Below are 21207 nucleotides of genomic sequence, written 5' to 3'. Positions count from 1 at the left end.
AACGCAGGTGGTTGTTTTCTTTATTCCATTAAGCATGGGATTAGTCTCAAACAAAACACCTGACCTAGTTTAAACTCTTCTATTCTCAACTTTACACCTGTCTGCTACGTCATAGAAAATAAAGGATAGAGCAGACATCGGCGCTGGCTGAGAAAGAGAGAGAGAGAGAGAGAGAGAGAGAGAGAGAGGGAGAAACAGGACCAGAGGAGCAGGAATGGGTTTTCGATCGCCATGGGAAAAGTAATATCGCCGTGCCGACAGACGAGCACACTGCCGCCCCCACCCCAGGAATGCAGATCTCTTGACTGCAGACCACAAAATCTTGCGCATCGTCTGTTGACTCCTTCCATAAAACTCTTCGAAGATGCCAAACTGAGAGATTCTCCACATGGCAAACTGTACTGTATACACTGTAGTCCATCTGTAATCTGAATTCATTTATGTTTCATTTATCTTTCATACTTCATTAAACTTCCATTAAAGTATTTCTTTAGTAATAATATATATATATATATATATCTGAACAGCTGCATCAGACCACGACCAAAACGATTTCCAAAATTTAAAGGGATAGTTCACCCCAACATATACGTTCTGTTTTTATGTTTGTAATGACACAAGGGTGAATAAATAATGACAGGATTTATTTGGGTGATCTATTCACTTATTTCCTGTCTCTCAAACGCACCAGTGGAGTCAAATGAAAATCAAGTTCATCGGGTCAGAGAGGCTCACGAGGCTCATACTGAGGTTTGGTTAGGGATTTTTTTTATTTATGAGTCTATCAGATTTTTTTGCACCTATGCCACAGGTGCTTAGATAAATAAATGTCAAAATACATTTCAAGCCATCTCTAAGGAGCAGAACCACCTTGAACACATACGTCTAGATAATCTAGCTATTCAAGTATTTACTATTAATGTCAATATGAATTATGAATAATTCATAGGGCTGGGCGCTATATATCGCGAATCACGCTAATTATACATGTCTATATCAATTCTGATATCGTTTCTGTGTTTTATGCACGGCTCTTTGATCAGTAGGAAGTACAGCTGGATCTAAAATCAATTCAAGATATAACGTGATAGAATTTGTAGATTTGCAGTGTGATGAGGAACTACTAAAAAATGACAACGACCGAGCAAACATATCTTACCTTGTATCCCCCCATACGATCCTCCTGTTTAAAGGGTTTTCCGTTCTTCAACCAGCGCATCTTCGGCTTGGGGTTGCCTGCAGAGGCGCAGCGAAACTTCACAGTGTTGGCGGCGGGAACGGCGTGCAGCTTCTTCTCCATCTTTTCTGGCGAGGTCCAATATGGCGCTACTGCAGAAACAACAACGACTATTGAAATCATACACATACCCACAGCAATCTCACGCTGCCGGTGTCTGTGTTCAACATTGTGTAAAACAACTTTGATAATGCGTCAGGTACTAACTAGAAGTTTACTATCCGTGCCAAGTTTACTATCAGGATCAAAGCCAAAAACAGTAGCTTTTAAGTCACGCTGTAAACTAGAGAAGTCTTTATTCTATTGGTTTTATGTGCAACTCTAATCTTCATAATCATTTAACACACAATTCATTCATTTTCTGTAATTAAACACGTCTTCTAAACTATGCACACAAACAATCAGGCGCATTCCACCGCATACATCAATGCATTCAATGATGCAAAAACCTGTAAAATAACAAACAACCCGAGCTCTCTGAACATTTGGTTTCCCTCTAAAAGAGAAACACAGAAAAAGCAGGAGCGCGTCTGAAACTCTGCAGAGGAAACCGGAAAGCGTGATCGGGGATGCAAATCGAAACAGTTATTCACACTCGCAGCCTTGGCCCACATCTGCTTAATGCAACCCTGCAATTCACAGCAAACGGCTTAAATAAAAACATATTTGAGTTTGCACGGTCCAAAAGCCCAACGGCTTGCCAAGAAGGAACCGGACCATCACATTCAATTTCTTCAGCTCAACAAGACATACGAACCGGAAGTTAAAACTAGCCGATATTGAACGTATAAACAGGCGTCTTCCCTTGAACATCAAGGCGCGGTAATGAGTCATAAACATAAGCCTTTCCTTCAATGGCTAGCTATCTTCGCATGCTCTTTCCTCACCACCCAGCTTTTAATGTCATCTCCTGGGAATCCTTTCACAACAGTCACTCTCTTTGACCTCAAAGACCTGACGGACAGCAGACTACATGTCTGTATGTCGGGATCCTTTCAACTTTTTATTTACGGTGGAGCTTTCATTGAGAAAAAGAAGACGATGAGAATGACCCTCAGACGTCGGGGCAGTAAGGTCGAAGATCACCGGCCATCTGTCCGGACGTGCCGAAATCCCAAAGCAGGTGACCTTCAGTCGAAAAAAAAAGACAGACTGGACCGTTCGGTGACCGAGACTAAATGCTAATATTTCTCGGGCTTTCTTCTAACAATAAAAACCACTGCCGTCTTCAAAGACGGGATGGTGAAATCTCCAGCCAATCTGTAAACAGAAACAGTGAGACATCCATGAAGTGAATTCCATCAAACTAACCATAAAAAGTGACGGCTTTAGCCCGACCAGAAACCCAAAGCAGAAGTCTTTAAACAAACCCACTCTTGTCTAAAATGTTTCACAATTAAAAGGAAACATGGGGAAAAGTTGGTGTTTTTGAGACTGCTGTTGTTGAGGCCCCCTTCGCAAAGAAATATCAAAGAGTTCTGAGTGGTTCAGCTGGGCACAAATCCAACCCACCGAGGCCGAAACCACCCCGAGCACAATGCTGAACGCCCTGAGACCCCCCTTTCCAAAACCCTGCCCCCCTACACCCGCCTAAACTCCCCTCGCACACGGCCAAAGGCCAGACATGCAGAGCATACACAGAAAAGTGTTGGTCCAGATCCAAACCAGAGCACATTAGTTGAAAGAGTTTCGCTCCTCCCTTCTTTCCAACATCCCTCTTTAATAATTAGTTTTGCACAACTCAAAACAGATTTCACGAGTACAACAGTGGAAATCTAGATATCCTCTCTACATGCTCAAAAAAATTCTCTAAAATGCTTTTTTGGATTTGCGCCCTGAATTTTACAAAAGTGTTTTTCTGTTTCACATGCTCCCGCCACATCTAAACACTTCTGGCGGCGGGTACATAACCTGACTGACAGGACGCTTATGGCCGCCTGAGACGAGAAACCAATACAGACAAAGACACAAAGACGTGCCCTGGAATTCTGGGAATGTGAGTGTGCTGAAATTGCCTAGTGACATAATTGGCGTCAGTGCAGTTTATCTCGGTCAGCAGACTGTGCTTTTACGACAAACGACATGACAAACTGGCCGTATTCAATGGCAGAAAACAGACAAGTTTCAGCCAATCATAACAGACCATTTATATACAGCAGGTACAACAAGTCTTCAATTCAAAGGTCACGACAAACTGAAACCGTTCTGGTGATGGAACTCTTGACAAACACTATAGACAGACTTTAGTGTAAGTTATGACCCTTATTATGAATTTTCAGCTGACATTGTGAGACAGCTGGTGTTTTCCGCCCCCGTGCCCGATACTCACGCATCTGTTCGCCATCAGCAACGACATCGTCCGATCGCTCCGTGTCGTCCTCATCGTCACCAGATGAGATGGCATCTGCAGAGAGGACCGGCAATACTGTAACCTACCACTTTAATGTCTCTATAGACTACGAAGCTACTATGAAAGTTTATAGTATAATTGTATTCATTTAATTTAAATTGTTGTATTATAAAAAGTCCAACAACACGCAAAATTAATGGTTTTGTTTTGCGCCAACCAATGGTAGATTGTACGTTTTGGTAAACTTGCTTGAAAACGTTGTTTTTCATGTTTTTGATATGGTTTTTGATATTTATGCTAGCGACACAGAAATGACACACTTCAATTTTAATATAAAACAAAAAAGAAAACTTAAAAAAGCTGCCTGTTACACACGTGTTAAAATCGCGACCTGGCTGAAACAAACTTGTCTTCAATGTCAATCTGGGCCAAGTACAGCAAAAAGCTGTCGCCAAATACGACATCTCATTCGTACGCCAGACGGACTTCTCACCTGTAACGTTTACGATGAAGCAAAGCGCGTCGCTGACCCGCGAGCCCGCAGCACTGCACTCGTACAGGCCCGAGTCCTTAGCGGTGGCGTCGCGGATCTGTAGCCACTCCTGATCTACGAGCGTGCGGTTGTTGGGGCCCAGCGAGGAGCCGTCTTTGGTCCAGACGATGGCGGCCGCCTCAGGCAGCGGGCAGCTGAGATTCAGCAGTTCGCCCGGGTGCACTGAGCACAGGGTGGGCTTAGAGTTTTGGTTTTTGGTTGGAGGCTCTGGACAGCGGAGGGCAGGTGGAATGGATGCATCAAGAAAGGAGAAAGAAAGGTGGGAGAGAAAAGAAACAAGCACTGGCTGTAAGATGCATAACACTACACCATAATACGTACAGTGACTAGTGTGATCTGTGCTGCGAAAGAGAGTATGAACAGCTCACCCAAAAATGAAAACTCAGTCACTCAGATGCCAGAATTGTACTCGAGAGTATGCCAGAAATCTAAATGTAGATATCAGAGCTATGACAGACCAGAATATGCCTAATTAAATAATTTGTAGCTTAGTCTGTTCTTTTCAAGTTTGACCTCTACTGTTAGGAAAAAATCATAACTAACACCATGAGTGAGTGAAGAATGACTGAATTTTCCTTTTTCGGTGAGCTACTCTTTTACATAAACCACAGTTTGAAAACCAGAATGATCCCAAATCCAGACAGTTGAGTCGGCTCAATCAGCTGTGAATTGAGTTTACAGAGCGTTTCTGAAAACATGCGGCTCTACGGCTAGAGGAAAGTGTGCTGTAAGCATGAAAGAGCTGCCAGTCGAGAAAAAAGCTTTTAAATATTTGTTCGTTTCATAAACAGAGGCGTCCGTTTTCATTCTGCCATCATTTTAAGCTCAACCTCCTGCATTTATATTAAACCCCATTACCGCTAGTTTATGCCGTTATTTTTCATTATGATCATCACTTTTGACAATAACTACACCGGCTAACCAAACAACAACACGTGCTGATGGGAAATTCTTTCAATGTGGAAAAAAGACCAGAATTGAATCATTAGTAAAGCTGCAAGTTGATCTTCACTGATACTTGTTTAAGTCATTAACAAACAAAAAAATAGGATTGTTCAACGATGAATCGTGGTCAATCTCATGTTTATTTAATTTGCCTCAAAAAAGCAACGCGCCAGCAGTCTGCCTGCACACACCTCGTTTTCAGACCAGCATGCCCATGGACGCACAAATGAACTCAAGTGCATTTGCTATTTAAACAACGTGGCGCAGGACATGAAAATGATAACTGCATCTGTCTGAAACTAGCAAAGTACATTGCGACGCGTCATGCGCTGGGTGTACGATAGAGTTGTCATAGGATGATGATAGGATGTCGGTGCACCCTGCATATAAATGTTGTATTCATAAACAGATACATATATATTTAAGAAAAATATTAAAATGAATAAATGTTTACATATAATTTAGATCATACATAAATATTAATGTATACAGGCCAATATTTCCCAAACTGGAAAAAATGCGATTCACTTATTGAACCGTGGAGGTCGTACTGAATGGTTCAATTTTATATTCAGAATTGTGGCATCCCTAATGTAAACATTATTGGATGTGATTAATCGCGATATAATCAACCCTAAAAAAAAAAACAGCTGTAAATGAAGGAAACTTCACTGAGAGCAAAACTAAGAACTGAAATCCAAACGTTGGGATCAGAAAGAGTCACACCGAAGGATGTAAGAGTCGGGCACGATATTTAGGCCTCATTCTTTTCATCCTTTGGGTACAACACACTGATCACAACAAGTCTCCACAATGTCACTTTCTTAGCACTGTTGGGTGGTATTTGTGTCAGTATGAGCAACATATATATACAATTTCAGAGCAATTAACATAGCCGAACGATTAAACCCAGGCCACAGACACGCCATCCAAACCACAATCTCTCCCTGACAAAAACATTTAGAAAAAAACAATTTGGCAAGTAGAGCTTTTTCCACTTAAACACCCTTACATGAAGCATGCAAACCATAGTTTCAGCCAAAATACCAAAGATATTGAAGTTCAGTACAGGAAAATGTTACGGCTTGGTTTTTGTCGACGTCCATAAGAAAGAAAACTTAAATCTAGCTTATTACACTCAGTCACTAGGGAGTCGAGATTTGGAAAGCTTCTTAAACTGTATGCAGGAATTTATTATGATTCTTTATTATAAGCAACAAATAATATTTACATTATCATGTATTGATAACTATGAAGTCTATTCAGTTTTCCAAAGACAAACACTTATATTGCGTTATATAAATTCACCATGGTTTTACTATAGAAAAAACATTTTTGTTTCATTTGTAGAACCCCAACTTAACCACGATCTCACCACCATAACCACGGTATATATGTTGTAGAATTATGAGAATACACTTTTACTGTAATAAAACCACGGTTTGAAAAATCATAATCAGACTTGTCAAAAAGATGAAGATAATTGGTGGTGTCGAGACACTCCCAGGTTTTCCCATACTAACACACCTTTCCCCGCACACACTCTTGTGTGTGCCGCCCAATGAAGTACACACTACAGGAAGGGAAAGTCATATGACTAACGCTCAGTGCTCCAGGGCTTTGGAGTGTGCTCAAAGTCTAAACTCTCTCTCCCCAGGCACGCTGCCCTACACAGGTTTAGGTTCCTGTATTGTTTCCCTCTCTCGCTACCCCGGAAACAATTACCTTTCTTCTTTATGTCTATTGCAAGCGTGCAGCCGTACAACAAACTCGACCGTTGATTGATGGGACCGGTATTCATCGCCGCACGTTTCCGGAGTCCTGTGTTTGTCCAACTGTTATTTAACTGCGTGTTTCCTGCCATTGTACGATTAAAGCCTAATGCGGGAAAAAAACAGGTCAGATCCCGTTCAAACACACGTGTCAGCATTTGGCATACACCAGCTCTGCGGTAGTGCCATCTTTAGCATCTAAATAAGCAAGATATAAGATGCTAGTTGGTTGTGAACAGTCGCAATAGATGAAGCGGTGCCAGAGATGAAGCAGGTGCATGCAGCAGGCAGCGAGATCTGCGTAAAAATGCAGAAATAAGCAAAACGAAGCCCTCCAACAGGTCCAGATTGTTAGTTTTAAAATGGACACGGCAATTCCGTGAAAATGTCAACCTCACCACGAACAAGTTTTTACCAGCAGGTTTTACTATGGTAACAGCACAGATTTTAACATTTTGTGGTTCAAATACCCATGTGAGATCTCTCTTCAAATTTGTAAAGTATTTGTTTTATTTTTAGTGGATGATTTTCCATAGTCAGGTCAGAGCCACTTTCAGGATTGTCACATCCATAACACTACATGTTCCTCATAAATGGACACATGAAAATGTATATAAAGTAACTATTTTATGTTCTATAAAGAACATTGGGTTTATTGTTTCAGGATTGTGCATCTTATTTTACAGAAATGCTACAAAGTTTATCGTCTCCCAAAAAACGTGTCCTTTTTCATCGCATCCTAAACGCATATTTATTTCCCTTTTTTTTTATATATTTTTTTCACAGAATGACATTTTTTGATGTTTAGACTCTATCAACAAGTGTTAAGTAAGACATAAACAGATGGTTCAATATAATCATAACAAATTCATTCTCTGAGCATTTTTATGTCACGTCGATTACCCGATTGCATATAGTAGACAGAATACGCTTCATCCAAATTTAATCTGCGATCCGGCGTTGCTATTGTCAAGCTTTCCAATTATCAGAACAAACCAATTCTGAACTTTTCTTGAGATCTTAGAGATGCAACTTCTCTTTAAACATCTGGCACGCTTTCGTTCTCTCTCTCTTTATTCTTTGGATCTATTACATCTGTTCTTGGCCATCAAGAACACCTCCTTCCCCTCTGATTCGCTCTTTCACCTTTCACCCCTCACCATGAAACCCCCCGGCCCCCCGCCGCACCAGAGACACCAAACCTCCACAAATCCACAACCTGTTGACACGCGGCAAAAATTTCCTGGGAAAGGACAGAGAAACATCCTCATCTGGCCCACTGAGAGCTCTCTTATTCTCGCGCCCTAACAAGAAAAGTTGATCTAGAAATGAAAGCCCTGTCATCATTAACACAACCAACTGTCTGTTTTTTTACAATATATAAAAGTAAACGGGCATGAATGTAACACTAAACACATACAAAAAAATGCTCAAACAGAATGTCAATGACATAACTGAATTACATCTGGATATGAAACAATATACGGTGAATAAATCAGATCTGATTTTGTTTGTGAGGGGGAAATATTTCACTTCTTACATGAGATTATACTTTGCGGTAAAACACAATTTGTCAAGGTGCGACCGAATCTGTTCTCCACACGCTTCTGAATAAAGCGCCATCGCATTTTGAGTGTTATTATCAAACATCCTGTCGAGAGTGACGGATTCGACCCGTCTCGCACTTCCCCTCTGCGGCACCACGTCTCATTTTCGCCTCTGCTGCAGTAGATTATTGTCTATCTTGGAAAAACTGTGCGAGAAACCAATTGCCACACTGTCATCTGTCTGTCTCTGCCCGGCTGGTGACAAGGAATCGGGGAGGGATGGATGAGCGAGACGATGATGATCAAGTAAACTCCCTTGTGTTCCACGCCAGCCATCCGCAAACCCCTAGTGGTTCAAAGGGGAACTATATGGGATTCACGAAACGATAAAAAGTTTACTTTGATCTTATTATTCTTATTAATCATAATTATTGAAAGTTCATCAAAAGAATGCAATGTCAATGTGTGTAAACGACAAAAATGATAACCACACCTCTACTTAATAAACTACAGGAGATGAGGTATCAACTTGTGTTTGTTTCATATCGTCCCATCATCTTCAAATCAATAATCCTAAATACGAGTAGATAGTGAAGCCTAAGCAAACATGAGATGACAACAGCAGACAAGAAAGTTTGTAAAACACCCCTTCCTACATCCACCCACCCGCTTCAACTCAAACACACCCAAACTTTACACAAGCTGCACAATCTTGCCTCTCCGTCTCATGCCCTCCTTCCCCATTTGGTCCTTCTGTCTCCGCACCGGTTAAATCCCGTCACTCTTCCGCAGCCGATCCTTTTCTCTCCTAATCACAATCGCCATTCAGATTGTAATTTCTGCTGGCTTTATTGTCGTGACAAAAGCACGCTCGGCCAAAGGCCTCTCAGGGGCGCCCACAGCAACCCAACGACACACAGGCATCCGGCCCCCGCCTGCCAATCCCATTGGTTAGACTTCCCTCCAAAACCTCACGTATAACCACGTTTTCTTTGAATCAATAAGATCGAGTATTACATTTCCGTACAGTGTTTTGCAGTCACGAAAAGTCAGTTCTGATTTCGCACACGAATCAATACAAACAACAAAAACTGTGTGTGTTTAGCAGGGGGGGACGGGGGGCCTGACTGCATTCACCCGGGAACACACAGTTGACAAAGGGTGCGAGCTGACATGTTTATTGCAGGGTCTTGCTATCGAGATTTAAGAGCGTTTGGTATAAACATATTCTCATTGTGTCAGAAAACCCCCTACTGTACGCAGGTGGTCACTTTTAATTTGGCTTATCTGCACATCGAGCGTCTTCACGGGGGTCATGGATTTCTCACAGTACTGGTGCTACAGGTTTGGGCATTCTGCAGAGTCGTCTGGGAGTGGAGCGCAGAAAAGCCCTGGAGGTTGAGAACAGGGGCGAATCTGATTCCAGAGAGGCACGACAGACAACGAGAGATTCGCTTGGATCTCCAGCCAGAGTTTCAAACATCATCAAAGCCTGGACTGTGTCTAATCCGTCCAAACCATCGAGGCACACACGCTAGCAGGACCGCTCCAATGACAATAAATAAATCACGCAATCCAAATAACGAGCGCATTTTCCACCGCCGGGTCGGGCCTGTCATACCTCCTGCCATTCTATCCACAAGCGAAACGGGGATGAGGGAATAAAACTGAAGAGCTTGAGTTCTATTGTGCTCTAAACACTGTCAGATTACATTTGATCCAAGTTTGCTTTCCCACACTCTTACAATGTGTTGTTTTCCAACCGCTTGGAAGATGTCGACCAGCCTTTAGAGCTTCTTAAAGGGATAGTACACCAGCAAGAAAAACATGACAAAACGTGGGATATACAGTATTTAGTTAAATTTTTATTACGCCAATAGATTCTCCTTATGTGCTAACCATATTAAAATCATACAGGTAAATTATAGTGGAATTAACAAAATCAAGCCATTTTTACAGAGTTTCATTTTGGGGAGAACTATGAAAAAACCAATATAAAAATATAAAACAACAATTCCGTTTAAAGGGATAGTTCACAAAAAATGTTTTATTCGTTCATCATTTATTCGCCCTCATGTCTTTTCAAACCTGTATGACTTTCTTTCTTCTACAGAACACAAAAGAAGACATTATTATTAGAGATTATTCTTTTGCTTGCTTTAAGTACAAATTCACTAAAAATTCATATTTTTGTTCTAAAAACAAGACTTATTTTCTTAGGTCGTTTTGCTCATCAAGAAAATGCATCTTGATTAAAGAATTTTTAGACATTTGTACTGGAAAAAAAGACAAACATCCTAAGTAAGAAAGTTGGTTTTGCAATGTGAACTCTGCAATGAACACAAAACCACTTCTTCTTTTGTCTTTCACAGAAGAAAGAGTCACATACAGGTTTTAACTGACGTGAAGGTGATTGAATCGTGACAGATTTTTTTATTTTGAAGTGAAATATCCCTTTAAGTAAGCAAAACTGAGCATTCAAAAAGTCAAGACAAGACTCCCTTACGTGAAACTCCGCAGGAACTCAGAACGGCCCCGAGAAGACGGAACTGATATGCTATCTCAAAACAATTACCCCTCCCAGAAACACAAGCTAGCCTCTGGTGGGCATTACACACATCAGGTGGGGGCTATTGTAGTTTACCTTCGGGGGTGGGTGTCAATGGAAGGCTGTCTTGCCGAAATTATACTTTTCATTCATAATGAGAGTAAACATGTTTCGAACAAACTCCGTGAGCATCGAGCGGTAAGACGCCATTGTATCAGATGAGCCGGGGTGTGTTGTGGTTCACCAAAACTTCACAAGCACATCACATGAGACCACACCAGCCAGTTAATCCACGATCACATGACCTCCTGTAATCTTCCATCATATGATGGAAAAGCGATTTACCAAGTTATCTAACATAGAACACTTGCGAAGAGATTTGTGAGTTTTATTTGCATTTAATCTCACTGACCGCTAAAACAAATATCTGAGATCTTTTTCTTTCTTATGGGAGGAGCTAAATTAACAAAAATAACTTTTTACTAACAAGTAACAGTTCTACTTGAGTTGCATCTGTGTGAAACAACATGTGGTTGAATGGCTAAACTACTCCTTTAATCCTACTGCGGGCATGTATGAACCTCTTCTAATCTTCAGGTCAAAGGGCAACTGGACTGTGTTGGGGGGGCCGTCTTTTAAAGTGATTGTGTTTGACAAGCCTTTCATTAACATAGTGATTAAAGCCGGAGGAACAAAAGCAGACTTATACAACATAACATTGCTAATTAATTACCCCCCATCTAAACCTAATGGACCACATGAGCAAAATGGAAAAAATAACATTAAATCGTGGGTACAAAACGCCAAACTGGGCAAAGGCGCATCACGAGGATATTGCCACTCCTGAAAGAGTGTTTTTACCAGGGTTCGGAATGAGGACTATGACAAACCACATCCCGTTCGAAGGAATTCGGAAGAAAATCTCCTCTTTCGTTTCGAATTCAAAAGTGAGCCGGGTTTATTTTCTTCCCAAACAAACTAATAGTGGTTGGTTTGCGTCTGCATGCCAAGCTAGCAGGTATGTGTGTGGTCCTGAACAACATTAAACTCAGACAGATGCTGAGAGGGGAAAAATATGAGAGGGGGGTGGAAGAGACTTGGAACCACAAAAACTCTTAAAGTGAATATAGCACAACGAAAATAATTCCATACATTATAAAACCTCAAGACGCCAGGTCTGCGCTCAAAGCGCTTTCTCTGCATAATTACAACGGTTTCAAAGACACGAGGCACTTCCACGCGGGACCGTAGCACCCATAAAGACGCCAAACCACACATCATCGCAAACCAGTACCTCCTCTGAACTTTCCTGGCAGTCGTGATTGGATGAACGAAAGCGTTTATGAAAAGCTAAATCTCATAAATCCGTACTAACTAATGATGTATGAAGCTATAAGGAATTCTACCTACAAAATTCCGCTCGGTGAGGTTAAGTTTCACCCAAATCCCCAAACTTCCTCCAATAAAAACAAAAATTACACATTTGTTTCTAAGTATGTGCAATCCCTGGGATCGAACCCATGACCTTGCCGTTGCTAACACCATGCTCTAACCACTGAGCTCCAAGAAAGCTTTGGTGCCGTTTTGGGAGCACCTAGCAAATTCTTACCTTCAGGTTCATGCGTAGACTCCTCGGCGATCCCCAAGGCCGGCCGTGCCACGGACAAAGTCGCCAGGGTCAACAGCAAGAGCGCGCCCAGAAGTGACCCACGGACGGACATCCCGTCAGCAGCGGGTGTGCCACTCCATCCGCCCCCCCTTGACCTCCCCCTGGACACAGATCCCATCTGAGGGGCTCCACCCAACCATGAACTTCAGGCCTTGCGGTCCGTCACTCGCTGGAATTCTCACCGATCACCTGGGCTGAGGGGAGAGGAGGTGCAGGTACCGAGGCGAGGAGACGGCGGCAGGTGACCCCTGAGGCAACGATAGGGAAGATTGGAAAATATTTGTATCAAACATTGTGTCACCACAAAATCAAATGACGTTCTTTTTTAATCTCGCATTTTATGGATACATTGAATATTATGTGGATAATATAGCTTCATACACTGTGTGTGAGAGGGATAGAAACTAAAGGTCCATGTGTCATAATGCTGCTAAACAAGCCTTACCACAGACATGCCAAAGCTGTGATTCATTACACCTACACAAATTCACCTGACAACACACCTTCATCATTCTTCACGTCTGCTTAACTTTATCTATGAAGGCTGTTTATTTTTCAATTCAACCCTTGGATGCATTTTTATAACCTTCTTATTCTAATATAAGCAACTTAATTGACAAAATAGCATTTACATTTTTAATACAATCACTTTTTATTTCTATTTACATGTACAAATGCCACAGTCAAAAGATCGTTACTTTAATAAAACAAAGTTTAATTTTCGTACGTCAACTGTGGACTCGAGCTACACAATAACAGTCTGCGAGTTCCCGGGATCGAACCCTGACCTTTACGTTGCAAACGCAACTCTACCCATTAAGCTAAAGGAACATATTAAACATCCCAACAACAAATAAAGCCCGGGACGCAACGGTAGCAGTCAGTGATTCAGGTAACATCAAGACGCTCCCGATTACGCGCTTCGGTCCCTGGGGATCCGGCGGGCATGCACCCGCTCTGCCGGGGTATTGATCGCTTCTCGGTGACCGCGCTTGTGCATATGTACAAATGCATTCAATGCACCATTCTCTACGTACGATCCCTTGGTTTTAAGGTGAAGGCAGGACAATGCAGTAATGGATCAAGGTGGACTAGTCCTGTTTAATATCATCGCAGATTTGCATTGGTTTGGTCATAATAGACGCATTTAGAAACGACTCGGAAAGACATTGCTCACCCTATCTGCTTAAAAAGCAATACTTTTTATTAATATTTCACGATGCAATGCATGATGTCACCATGACAGAACTTTCTGCTCAATGTTTTGGGCTTGCACGCAACGCAACCTAAAGGCGTACAGCACCATCTCATTCACATTCAAATCAATTCACAAAGAAATCACACTGAACGCGGTAAAGGATTTGCGGGGAGTGAGAAGAAAAAAAAACATCTACCCCTGGCAATCTGATGTGCCCTTTGATCACATCTAAACTGTTATTTGCACCCAATGTGAACGATTCTAATGTTTGTTTGTCTAGTACAAAATGCACCTCAGACGAGTTCATCGTGATCTAGAAGTAATGTGATTACGCAGATAGGTATCGAATGATTTGATCTTACTTTAATGATTTAGGGTTTAAACACAGTTTTTGTATGGCAGAGCTTCAGGGGGAACCATGCATGCATTAATAGCCTATTGTAGGGAACCCTTAACATTCATTTCTCATTACAAAGTAAACGTTTAAACGCAAAGTTAGATGCATGTCGCCTATCGCATGGTTTGGAGACGTTATCAAACAACTACTCACAAGTTTCAAAGCATGAAGCTGTAATTGCCATAACCATGTGAGGAGACAATAAGAGGTGCGCAGGCCGAATTGCGCCTTTAAAACCAGAAGAAATCTCAACTGGCTGGATTTTTTAATATGAGTGTTCATCTTTAAACATTGATTCTTACTGGGAAATGTGCACGCTCCTACTATAAAGTGACTGTAATAAAAGTGAATGTTTTAGCCAAATTCTACAATTAACAAACGTCAACAGAATAAACATTTAACGGCATTTCAGAGTCATCAAAATGTGACATTTCGCTCATGTCGCAAATGTAACATCTCATTTTTAACAAAAGATAAACCCCGTAATTCTCATAGCCATATTTATATACAAAAACTGTAAATGGTTGTGGTGTATTTTCCTGAATATTATGTTAAAACGACAACTTACAAGGGTCGAGTTGATGTTCACATTACAAAAATAAAACTTTTGACAGTTTCTGTCATAAAGTCTAATGCGCAAAAATGTAAATGTTAAAATATTTGCCAGAAATACATATTCCATATTTTAACCTCTAAAGTGACAACTATAGCTCGTTTTTTAAGCGAATTTTAATACATAAATGTTCAGTATTGGTCACAGCACATTCAACAGTGAACCCTCCCCATACCATGAAGGAAAAGAAAACTTACAGAAAAGCAGCAGAATAATCGAGGCTCAGGATCCACATATAAACAGGGGCTCGTGCATGGGCCGAATCCAGCTAGGAATGCGATTTATCTCCCCTGCAACCAAAAATATTCCCAATCTGCAAATCCAAAGGGGCAAAAATCACAGTGCACGGAAGATAAACTCGCATGCCCACAGTGGGCAACCGATAGTATCCGTGCGCGTTTGCGTAAATCCCTTCAGGAGAAAAATATGTGCGTCCCACAAACTTTTCTTTTTCCGAAACCAAGTTGCTTTTGCGTCACCGGCGGCTCGTGCAGCGTCCGTCTAAACAAGATGCAACATTGTATCAAAGGGGAATAAAAACATCCTCGCGAAAATACACATCCAGTGACGTGAAGCGCAGTCTCTGCGTACACTGACTCTCTTCACAGACGCTTTGTCGGGCATACGGAGATTTTTTTCTCTCTCTCACCAAACCCCTGAACAAATGTCACTCCCCCCTGAAACCCGAGACGTTTCCTGGCTTGTCGTTTTCGGACCCTGCCTTTCTCCGCCAATCACAAATCTCAGTGAGTAGGCTCCCCTCCGAACAGACTCAATCCAGTAAAGTTTGCCCGGAACTGGGGTCTCCAGTCTCTCCCTCCTCCACCGATACGCGCGCACTCGGGTTCGAGTCTGTGCCGCGTCACTCGTTTACCACAGCGCCGCCCAGCGGCAGATGCTCGTGGTGTGAAACCCCGATTCGGGTGATACACCAAAAGCTTTAATTTAAAACATGCTTGCCCGTTTTTTCTGTCTACTAATAAAACTTCTAACCGAAAACATGAATTCAGGCATAAAATGACTTTGTTATATTTGTACTTATACAGGATGTAAGACATTTAAGCAATTTTTCTAAGTGCAGAGACTTTGCAGTTGGTTGCTGGTATCCATCAACAATACAAACAGAAGCAATAGTATTTATTATTTAGATAAATGAAAAGCTAACACAGTGCATCGAGTACGTGAGGCTTTAAGGATGTCATTATCAGTTCTTTAATGTTCTGTTATTTTATAATTCAATGTATAGGATTCTTTTAACCTTTAGACAATATTTGAGATTCATGCGATCACTTTGGATGTATTAATCTTGTGCATAACAACCACATGAAAGAATGCACCAGAATATCTTTCTGAATGCATAATCAAAATACATGTTTCATCTCAACCACGATCAGAACATTTATTCTCATTTAAGAATTGAACAGTTTACAGTATTTAGGACTATTTTCTCATGAGCTCTTTTCTCAAAAGGGTAATTTCACAATCTGTATCCGCAAAAGTCTAACAGAAACGTTTAAAAAAGATGTGCCATTGTTAATTTGTTCTACACACATATGCTGATATTTCCTCTGTTGCACAAAATAGATTTTTTTTTAATTTTAGATTAATCCTTAGTGAAATTAAAGAAAAAAACATTTCTATTGTGTTTTGTCTTCATAAGACATGGAGTATATCATTTGAGTCGTACAGACTGTTTTATGATGTTTTTGGTCCTTTTTTATAGCTTTTCTTATATGAAAAACAGCTGAGTAAAGATTCATAAAAGGTTTGGAACGACATAATGGGGAGTAAAAAATGACAGAATTTTCTTTTTTTGAGTGAAGTTTGGCCTCTTTTGGGACAGCGTGTATGTGCTGCTGTAAATCATCCGTGTTGTCGCATATGGACCCCGTCGAGTTCCCAGCGATGCTTGTGCTGCTTTATAAACTCCCATGTGTTGCCTCCCTCTCTCTCTCTCTCTCTCTCTCTCTTTCTCTCTCTCTCTTTCTCTCTCTCTCTCAGGGGAAGCTCCCTAATCAATGACCCCTAAATGTCAAAGACAGGGGGCCCCCAACCGTGCTCCACACTCCCCTCCAAACTGTCTTCTCCATTGGACTGGCCCCTTTCAAGGGCCCTGAGAGGAAAACTAAAGAAGCCAAAAAGTGGTGGAGGAGAGCTGGATTAGAAGAAGGGGGGCACTGTGGCTAATATGCTTGGCCTCTTATTTTCCTCTCATCCAGCCTGCCCGAGCCTCCTGTTTCCCCCCCCTCCTCATAAAAGAAACGTTCCCTTTCAGTGCGAGCGCGCCGGCTAATAAGGCTGTTAAAGAAAGCGAGAGGCTCCTCTGTGAATGGGGCCTTCGATCGCAGCGCTCATCTCCTTTCTGCTCTCCATTCTCTCACTCACTCGTACACAGTGAAGCCATCACGGCCTTCCATAAAGGTGACAGTTTGGATTGGAGTGCGAGGGAAGCGGGGGGTGGGTTCGGGCCGCAGGTTTGGGGGTGTGAAATAAAAGATGGACTATAGAGTCTTTCACACGTGTTCTCATCGGCTGTTCGGGAGAGCCAGATTTATGTTGTCTTTATGGCTGTCTTAAAGGCCTTCCGCATTTAGCAAACACAATGGGACCGCCAGCTATACAGTCAGAGAGGAAGACGGAGGTCACACAGCATGGTCCTCTGGATGATGATGCAGATGTTCCTTCAATATGGTAGAAACTTACAGCGTTAAATGTTTTTAGAATAGAGCATGTGAATCGCGAATTGACATCACTGAACATCACTGAATGCTCCAGACAAGTATAGAAATGTTTGAGTTTAGAGATATTTAGTGACATGGATTTTAATGTTTGGACTAATTTATCAGCAAACCACATGTATGTGGAAATAAGAGACAAATCTTGTATGTCCAAAATACAGACATAAACAGAACACATTTGGCATTTAAAATCATCCTCGCACATATCATTGAATTTCCCTGTATGAGAAAGAAAAATCACAGATGAGATCTCTTTAGTATCCCAATCATTTCTCAGAGACAACAATGATATTAAATGGAGAGTAAATTGAAATTATACTAAAGTCTCCTGCGCGTCTCAGATATTTCTTCTTGGAGAAATCTCACAAGTGTCTCTGTCATTAGAGTTTGAGAAGAGATGTCAACAATGTATGAAACTGGGCTTTGTCAAGTCTGCAATCTAAAGTCAATATTATTGAAGATCTCAATATCACCTCAAACATTTCTCATCACATTAACTCAATTCCAGTTATGAAAGAGCAACATCTGATAATAATAATACATTTTATTTATAAAGCACTTTGCCTTTAAAGAAAATCTGTAAGTGCTATACTGTAGATTTATATTTATCTCATTTATTGGCAACAGTTTGTTCAAAGATAGATATCAATTAAAAAGAAAAAACGATAAAATAACAGCCTCATGCAAAGCATTCTGGGAACCAGAAATCCTCATCAACGTTTTTCAGTTTTTTTCCCCAGAATGCTCTACACGAGGCTATTATCGTACAGTGTTTTTTCTGTAAAGATAAAGATATGTTTAATGTTTTATGTTCATTTATCGTTGAACGAACTTTTGCCAGTAATTACACAAATCGAAATCTACAGTAAATTACTGGAAAACTGCTGCAAGTCATGCTGTCATTTCTACAGAAAGTTTTGACAGTGTTTGTTTATCACTGAAGTAAATACTTTCAGATGCAGATTGGGACGTACTCTCTGACAACAGTGAAGCTGTTATTGTTTTATTCTGGACATGTCTTGACAGACATTATGGAGCGAGAGCTTGGGAAAAGGCATCTCATGGAATGTAGTTTAATGCTCATTACAGCTCTGCCCTGCTGTTATGCTAATCTTCAGTCGTTTCAGCGGGACCATCAACACGAGCCTGTTATTTTATCTCCACCGGCCTACCAAAGTGACTCACGTGACCAGCCAGCTATTTGCTGCCCTCCTGTTTATTGACAGCGAGTTATGATTTACAGCAGACTATTGTTTGGTCAGCCTTCGGTTTCAAAACAATCCCCACAAACTGCAGAGACTCTCACATGCGAGAGGGGTCGAAAAGAAAAATCATTCACTCCCCGCGTCACTGGGACGGCAAGAATTCATAGCAAAACATTATGTGATGTGAATCTCTTTGGCAACTCTCCCCGAGTATAAATACTCATTAAAATCATTAAGAAAACACTTTAAGCGCCGCTTGGCGCAATTTATTTTAGGTGTGCCAGAATACTTGCGAATCCAAAATTATAGAGGACCAAGTAATTGCATCTTTTGCCATGTATTAACATGCTTAACTTTATGCATGTAATGGCGAACGCAAAGACCAGCCAAGTACCGCAAGTACTATAGTTAGTCCTCCTGAATCTATCTTACACAAAACACAAGACTAGATTTTAACTTTCTGAAGTCATCTGCTACAGGAAAATAATGTAAGTTGCTCAGAAAATAAAAGCTGGTTTCTCAAGTTGCCATTCGTGTCAGTAGCGGTCTAAGTATATAGAAATATAGCTTGATTCATCCGTCACATCTAAGGATAAAAATATTAAATTATTGCGTGTATTGATGATTTTTTTCAGCTTGTTAAAGGTTCAAATGACATAAGTTAAAAATTGTGGCACTTCTGAACAGAAAGCTGAAATGTTATATTTGCATTATTAAAGAGTGAGTTTCAGCAACTAGCAACTCTGCAGATTTCTCTATAAATTTACTCAAATCTAGATTATTTTACCTCCACAAAATTTCACAATCACTTTCATTTTACACCTTCATCTTCATGTATCTGAACCATTGAAGTTTTGTTTGTTTGAGAACTCCATCAAATCTCCTGAGCTATAAAACATCTGAGTAACAGTATTTTCCTCTAGGTTTAGTTGTTAAACATGTATATTAGAATGTCACAGTTAAATATGTATAGTACTATCAGCATACACTGAATTGAATAAAAAAAAAAACGACAAGTTTCAAAGCCATAAAACAATCCATACGTACCATCAAATTCATATAAATGCAGACAGCTGTACAAATGTTCGTGATTTATATATGAAGAGTTTATATCCAAAATGAGATAACTCCGGTTTTAAACTTTTCAAAAATCATGTTTTTTATCATTATCATGTTTTTATTGTGATTTATTGTGCTAGTTAGCTGTACGTTTTTAGTTACTGTGGCTTAAAATCAAAACAAACCAAGTGCAGTTTGATTGATATTAATTTGAATGATCAATAAAAAACACGATTTTTGACCAATTTTATCTTGTTTTGGAAATAATCACTTCATAAACGATTAACCTCTGTGAACACAACAGTAAGATTGTTACAGTACATTTCAACACCTACTGAGCACAAATGCATCCGCCCCGAGACTGTATAATTTCAGAAGAATCTCGACCCCACACTTCCTAAAACTCCTGAGGGAATATGTTTTACTTCCGATGTGTTTTTGTCATGTTATGATTGAAAGATCGTTGGTAGATGACTCATATCCAGAGAGAGAGGATATGTGTGTGAGAGAGATTGAGAATATACAGTGTTCGATCAGAGAAAGCTGTAAACACATTCTTAAAACAATTCAAAATCATGATGGCGAGATGATTTACCTAAATACAATGACAGGAGTGTAAACAGAGGTGTAAAGTGGTTTTGGCAGAAGGGTGATAATGAATCTGCTTAATAAAGTCTTTGGTGTAAATGGCTCATAAACGTCAGTCGTGTGATTTATTTCAAATGGAGGATCTTGACCTCTACTCTCACCGTCACCTCATGCATTAACAGTTTCCCATCCTTCCATCTAGCAATCACTCTTTACTGAACACTCTCGTCCTGATCGTACAGACCTCAGACCTGCATGTGTGTGTGTGTTCAAAAAGCGTCCAGATTCCTCAAATTCTCTCTCAAGTGCTCGGAATAACTCGCATGCTTGTCAATAATCTCCTGCCATCCTGGGGAATGAAGCAGACATGATTTTCCAGTGTGACCTGGAGAGAAGAAATACAATGTGACCCTGGATGACAAAAAACCTCTTGTGGGTAAATTTTTTGATATTGAGATTTTACATCATCCGAAAGTTGAATAAACAAGATTTATATTGAAGTATGAGTTGTTAGAATAGAACAATATCTGGAGGAGATACAACTGGTTAAAACTCTGGAATCTGAGGGTGCCAAATAATCTAAATATTGAGAAAATTGCCTTGAATTTGTTAATCAGAGGCATGTGTGACCACATCAACTGAGAGTATTGTTGCATTTCGATTCATATACTATCTGCCCTAAGTAGTCTTCTAAAGTATAATTAGTTTGTCCCAAATTGTAGTATGTTGAAAAGAGTATACTAAGGATTCCCGGATGGTCTACTACTTCTGGTAGAAATTGGAAGTGC

The 21207-nt window shown here is 40.6% G+C and overlaps 1 protein-coding gene across 6 annotated transcripts in view; it reads right to left on the bottom strand.

Moving 5' to 3' along the window:
* Positions 1 to 15621, bottom strand: part of fgfr2 (fibroblast growth factor receptor 2) — a 43276-nt gene extending 27655 nt beyond the window's left edge. The window contains exons 1-5 of one of the 6 annotated variants that reach the window (XM_056761422.1): positions 15027 to 15621; positions 12562 to 12869; positions 4081 to 4347; positions 3567 to 3641; positions 1160 to 1329 (exon numbers count right to left, since the gene is read on the bottom strand). In XM_056761422.1, the coding sequence (XP_056617400.1) occupies positions 1160 to 1329; positions 3567 to 3641; positions 4081 to 4347; positions 12562 to 12739 (690 nt within the window). In that variant the 5' untranslated portion in view covers positions 12740 to 12869; positions 15027 to 15621. The remainder of the gene's footprint in view (positions 1 to 1159; positions 1330 to 3566; positions 3642 to 4080; positions 4348 to 12561; positions 12870 to 15026) is intronic. The other 5 variants (XM_056761421.1, XM_056761420.1, XM_056761419.1 and 2 more) reach the window with 5 other exon arrangements.
* Between the last annotated feature and the right edge of the window lie 5586 nt (positions 15622 to 21207).

Source organism: Triplophysa dalaica, chromosome 11 (genome assembly GCF_015846415.1).
Source record: "Triplophysa dalaica isolate WHDGS20190420 chromosome 11, ASM1584641v1, whole genome shotgun sequence".
In the NCBI taxonomy this organism is placed as follows: domain Eukaryota; kingdom Metazoa; phylum Chordata; class Actinopteri; order Cypriniformes; family Nemacheilidae; genus Triplophysa; species Triplophysa dalaica.
This window is presented reverse-complemented; position numbering and strand designations above follow the sequence as displayed.